The sequence below is a fragment of the Heterodontus francisci genome, unplaced genomic scaffold (assembly GCF_036365525.1).
Source record: "Heterodontus francisci isolate sHetFra1 unplaced genomic scaffold, sHetFra1.hap1 HAP1_SCAFFOLD_43, whole genome shotgun sequence".
In the NCBI taxonomy this organism is placed as follows: Eukaryota; Metazoa; Chordata; class Chondrichthyes; order Heterodontiformes; family Heterodontidae; genus Heterodontus; species Heterodontus francisci.
The window spans coordinates 19830089-19835803 of NW_027141852.1; the positions used below are offsets into that span (position 1 = coordinate 19830089).

General features: G+C 49.9%; 2 protein-coding genes across 2 annotated transcripts; one reads left to right on the forward strand and one right to left on the reverse strand.

The window, feature by feature from the left end:
* The first annotated feature begins 462 nt into the window (after positions 1-462).
* LOC137364989 (histone H3-like) lies at positions 463-4397 on the forward strand. The gene is made up of 2 exons (XM_068027862.1): positions 463-920; positions 4182-4397. The coding sequence occupies exons 1-2, from the start codon at positions 489-491 to the stop codon at positions 4395-4397; spliced, it is 648 nt and encodes a 215-aa protein (XP_067883963.1). The 5' UTR covers positions 463-488.
* A 514-nt stretch (positions 4398-4911) lies between these two features.
* LOC137364994 (histone H2B 1/2-like) lies at positions 4912-5286 on the reverse strand. Its single transcript, XM_068027867.1, has one exon. The coding sequence runs from the start codon at positions 5284-5286 to the stop codon at positions 4912-4914; it is 375 nt and encodes a 124-aa protein (XP_067883968.1).
* Between the last annotated feature and the right edge of the window lie 429 nt (positions 5287-5715).

Consider the following 5715-nt stretch of genomic DNA (forward strand, 5'->3'; position numbering starts at 1 on the left):
GCAGAATGCTGTGAAAGAGACTTTCTGCCGCCGCTTCCAGACTGTTTCAAAAAGGACGGAGAATAAACCCGAATAGATACCAGATTGGAAAAGTGTATCTGGAACTTGTGACAATGTGTGGAATAATACAAGAGAAAGAGTTTAAAATCTTTGCTGTAAAAGATCTTTGCTGACAAATATCATTGAAATGTTCTGATCATGTTCATAAGATGAATTAAAGCAAATTTCTCCTTTGTCAAAACCGTTGTTTCCGGCACTGATATTGGCGGTTTTTTTTAAATTGAGTAATCAGTAATAATCGACCAATCGGAGGCAATAGCTTCCTGTGTTTCTGTTTATTATCGGGGTTTGGTTTAAACTGACTGGGCGTCGGGTTCCAGCCAATTACTGCTCAGGGCGGTTCCTCACAGAGTTTAAAAAGGCGGATGTGCAGCAGATTCAGTTTTTACAGTCTGTGTGTCTCAGATTGTGCAGAATCCGTTGAGAAAATGGCCCGGACAAAGCAGACAGCGCGTAAATCGACCGGAGGGAAAGCTCCTCGCAAACAGCTGGCTACCAAAGCGGCCCGGAAGAGCGCTCCAGCCACGGGTGGAGTAAAGAAGCCTCATCGCTACAGACCCGGCAGTGTGGCTCTGAGGGAGATCCGCCGCTACCAGAAATCCACTGAGCTCCTCATCCGCAAACTGCCCTTCCAGCGCCTGGTCAGAGAGATCGCTCAGGACTTCAAGACAGACCTGCGCTTCCAGAGCTCGGCCGTCATGGCCCTGCAGGAGGCCAGCGAGGCTTACCTGGTGGGGCTCTTTGAGGACACCAACCTGTGCGCCATCCACGCCAAGCGAGTCACCATCATGCCCAAAGATATCCAGCTGGCCCGCCGCATCCGCGGGGAACGCGCCGAAAACCCGGCTTCAGTAACAAGTGTAACAAGGGCTCTTTTCAGAGCCACCAAATCAGCAAAGGAAAGAGCTTCCATCTCTGTTCATCATCAAACACATTAGATTGGAGGGGCGGTCACATGGTTTCTGTTTTGTCACATCACTTTCCCGAAAGGCCTGTCGGACTGAGAGCTGATCTGGAATTTAGAAAGCAGCATTACCGGAGACTCATTGCTGTTCAGCACAATCTCAACCCTGCTCCTGGGATCCGTTAGCTGACATTTGGGGAAAAGAAATGGATCCCAGTTTTATTTGGAAGGCATTAATGGAGCCAGCTCCGTTCACATGAGGGTTATTTACAAACATTACCCAATGAGTTCGCTAATAGTTGAATCCCTTGGAGATCGGTACACAGGACATGTAAGGCAGCTCGGTCACACTGACTCGAACCGCCAGTTCCCCGGGGTTGCAAACCCTGACACTGCGGGGAGAGAATCCCCGACTCTCCCGCCGCCGGGGGAGTTGACAGCTTTGTGTCCGGAGAATAGGGAGGGCCGGGGGGGAAGGCACATATTAAAGCGCTGCAATGGACTCAGCTCCCGTGTGTGAGCAACTCTCAGATTCCGTCCTCTGGGAACAGTGCGGTCTGAACAGATCAGGTTAGGAGAGAAACATACAGCCCGAGAATGGCCTCTTCCTGCATTTACTCTGCTCCGGGAGCAAATTCTCATTGAGAAGCCGGAGAGAGAGAAAAAACAGAATTGAAACTGTCTGCATGCGAAACAGGTCAATCCACTGTTACAATAACTCCATCTCTGATTCCCTCCTGACAGTAACCAGCCCTTTCACAGAGACTGTGGGTGGCTCTGAAAAGAGCCTTTGGTTTATTAGTTGATATTTTGGCCGCTTTACTTTTTCTGGGAGCTCTGAGCACTGGTTTTCTTGGGCAGCAGCACGGCCTGGATATTAGGCAGCACCCCACCCTGAGCGATGGTCACTCCTCCCAGCAGCTTGTTGAGCTCCTCGTCGTTGCGGACGGCCAGCTGCAGGTGTCTGGGGATGATGCGGCTCTTCTTGTTGTCCCGGGCCGCGTTCCCGGCCAGCTCAAGGATTTCAGCGGTCAGATACTCGAGCACAGCAGCCAGATAGACCGGGGCTCCGGCACCCACACGCTCAGCATAGTTACCCTTTCTCAGGAGTCTGTGAACACGGCCCACTGGGAACTGCAGTCCAGCCCGGGAGGAGCGAGACTTGGCCTTGGCCCGAGCTTTCCCGCTGGTCTTTCCTCTTCCTTTTTTTTTATTTCCATAATATACTTTATTCATAAAAATGTGTAAAAATTACATTGCCAAACAGTTTCCAAACAGCACGAAAAAATACAAACATTGCAAAAGAGATCAGTTTCTTTCAATAATGTCATGAGTTTCTTCCCAACCCTTCCGTTTCACAATTGTCATGTCAATTACAGTTTTACATTTACAGCAATTGAGAATATTAACGATACAGTTCGAGGGGCTTCCCATGGTTCCAGCCCCTCAGTCCAGCTTGGTGGGGGAACCTTACACTGTGGTCTTTCCCCATTGAGCCTTTGCTGCGGCTGCCCCAAGCTTTAGGTCGTCCCTCAGCACGTAGTCCTGGACCTTGGAATGTGCCAGTCTGCAACATTCGGTGGTGGACAACTCTTTGCGCTGGAAGACCAGCAAGTTTCGGGCAGACCAAAGGGCGTCTTTCACCGAATTGATAGTCCTCCAGCAACAGTTGATGTTTGTCTCAGTGTGCGTCCCTGGGAACAGCCCGTAGAGCACAGACTCCTGTGTTACAGAGCTGCTTGGGATGAACCTTGACAAAAACCACTGCATCTCTTTCCACACCTGCTTTGCAAAGGCACATTCCAGGAGGAGGTGGGCGACCGTCTCTTCCCCACCACAGCCAACGCGGGGGCACTGTGCGGAGGGGGCGAGACTTCGGGTGTGCATGAAGGATCTGACGGGGAGGGCCCTTCTCACCACCAGCCAAGCTACGTCTTGGTGCTTGTTTGAAAGTTCTGGTGATGAGGCATTCCGCCAAATGACTTTGACGGTCTGCTCGGGGAACCATCCGACAGGATCCACCATTTCCTTTTCCCGTAGGGCCTTGAGGACATTCCGTGCAGACCACTGCCTGATGGACCGGTGGTCAAAGGTGTTTTTCCACAGAAACTGCTCCACGAAGGATAGGTGGTACGGCGCCGCCCAACTGCATGGTGCGTTCCGCGGCAATGTGACCAGGCCCATCCTTCGCAACACCGGGGACAGATAGAACCTCAGCACGTAGTGACACTTGGAGTTTGCGTACTGGGGATCTACACATAGCTTGATGCAGCCGCACACGAAGTTGGTCATCAGGATGAGGGCCACGTTGGGTACATTTTTCCCGCCCTTGTCCAGAGATTTGAACATCGTGTCCCTCTGGACCCGGTCCATTTTAGATCCCCAGACGAGGCGGAAAATGGCTCGGGTGACTGCCACGGCGCAGGAGTGGGGTATGGGCCAGACCTGCGCCACGTAGAGCAACAACGTGAGCGCCTCGCACCTGATGACCAGGTTCTTACCCACAATGGAGAGAGATCGCTGCCCCCACATGCCCAACTTTTGTCGTACCTTGGCTACTCGCTCCTCCCATGCTTTGGTGCACGCCCCGGCCCTTCCGAACCATATCCCCAGCACCTTCAGGTAATCTGACCTGACGGTGAAGGGGACAAAGGATCGTTCAGCCCAGTTCCCAAGGAACATGGCCTCGCTCTTGCCGTGGTTAACTTTGGCTCCCGAGGCCAGTTCGAACTGGTCGCAGATGCTCATCAGTCTGCACATGGACAGCGGATCCGAGCAGAAGACGGCGACGTCATCCATGTACAGGGAGGTTTTGACCTGAGTGCCTCCGCTGCCTGGGATTGTCACCCCTCTTATGCTCGCATCCTTCCTAATAGACTCAGCAAAGGGTTCAATACAGCAAACAAACAAGACCGGGGACAGAGGACAGCCCTGTCTGACTCCAGATTTGATCGGGAAACTTTCAGATTCCCACCCGTTGATTGACACTGCGCTACTGATGTTTGTGTAGAGCAGTTGGATCCAATTGCAGATTCCCTCCCAAAACCCCATTTTGGAAAGCACGTCCATCATGTAGGTGTGCGATATCAACAATCTCACAAATACCTTGACGAAGAATGGTTATTTTCCGCAGCATTTACTGTACTTATAGACTGAGAACTCATCTCCTTGGTCGGTACTTAATTCACCTCATTTGCCTATATTCTTCACCAATCAGGGCACTGACAAACGGAAGAGGGCGGGATTTACCTGCCACACTACCAGAAGCAGAGAATTTGTCAATTTCACAAAGCCCGCCAATTTCATTCTCGGAAAAGAGCGGATTAAAATAAATGTCATCCTTAGTCAAAGATTTCAAATCCCTTCTCTTTTTTTTGTTTTATTCAATTCTTTCCGTCACCAATCACAAGCGTGGTTTAAAAATGTTGTGTAAATTGTGGTTCATTTTACAATCGTTTACAAACTGTTCCAGTTGGGAATAAATCCCTGTTCATAGCATTTCCCTGAAGGAAAACACTCAGTTTAGTCTTCAATCAGAGCCCAGTGTCCTTCTCTGAAAAGAGGAAGCCGGATCTGCTCAATCTGCTCTGTTCCTGTTCCGGCGAGTTGCTGTGAATAAAACGATGAATCAGTTCACATTTCAGGAATAGAGTGAAGGGACTAAGGTCTGACCTTTACAGCTAAAAACAGCTGTTAATGCAGTCATTGAGGAGCTGTGCAATAATAACAGCTTTTAGCAAAAAAGCGAAGGCGGATGAGCGGATTATGTGTCCGTGTACAGTTTATGGGACAGAAGACACAGGTACAGCAGTGGGAACGTTATTATGTTATACATTGTTTTAAAATAATTTAATAGAGATGTTCGGATGCAGCTTTTTCAGAGAGATTGTGGGTGGCTCTTAAAAGAGCCGTTGTGTTTGATCTGTTTTTCAGTCCATTGTGCAGTTTTACTTGGAGCTGGTGTACTTGGTCACCGCCTTTGTCCCTTCCGACACGGCGTGCTTGGCCAGCTCCCCGGGCAGCAGCAGGCGCACGGCGGTCTGGATCTCCCGGGAGCTGATGGTGCTGCGCTTGTTGTAATGGGCCAGGCGGGAAGCCTCACCCGCGATGCGCTCGAAAATATCGTTCACAAACGAGTTCATGATGCTCATGGCCTTGGAGGAGATGCCGGTGTCGGGGTGAACCTGCTTCATCACTTTGTAGATGTAGATGGAGTAACTCTCCTTCCTCGACTTTCTCCGCTTCTTGCCGCCCTTTGCTGACGGTTTATTTAAGGCTTTCTTGGCGCCCTTCTTCGGAGCTGCTTTCTTCTTTTCAGGCATCTTCAGATTCAATTTCAGACACAGAAATAAACCAAACCCCTTCCGAGTGCGGATTAAATAGACAATCCCACAGCTCTATGCTAATGAGGGATGGGGGGAAAGTAAAGATTGTGATTGGGTGATTGGGAGTGATGTCATAAAGGTTTTTTAACTGTAATTCTCTAATTGGTGTTTTTCCTCATCCAATCAGAATAAACATTTGCAACCAATCACAAACACCCTTCCTGCAATCAGGAAGGATATTTCACGAAGATCCTCCGGCCCCAGTTGATATTGAAAGAGCCGCTCCCTGTGTACAGCTCCCTGGAAATGTCCTGGCTGTTGGTGGGAGGACACTTATTGATGATTCTCTGTCGTTGTGTCTCTGCTATTGCATGTGAATGTGCAATTAATTCCACTGCTTTTAGTCTGTGGTACTGTGTTTGCACA

What these genes read in the sequence shown, in the direction of transcription:
- LOC137364989 (XM_068027862.1), top strand. Translation starts at nt 489, where the DNA reads ATGGCCCGGACAAAGCAGACAGCGCGTAAATCGACCGGAGGGAAAGCT. An exon ending in ACCCGGCTTCAGTAACAAGT is followed by an intron (nt 921 to 4,181) that starts GTAACAAGGGCT and finishes TTCACCAATCAG; the next exon opens with GGCACTGACAAACGGAAGAG.
- LOC137364994 (XM_068027867.1), bottom strand. Translation starts at nt 5,286, where the DNA reads ATGCCTGAAAAGAAGAAAGCAGCTCCGAAGAAGGGCGCCAAGAAAGCC.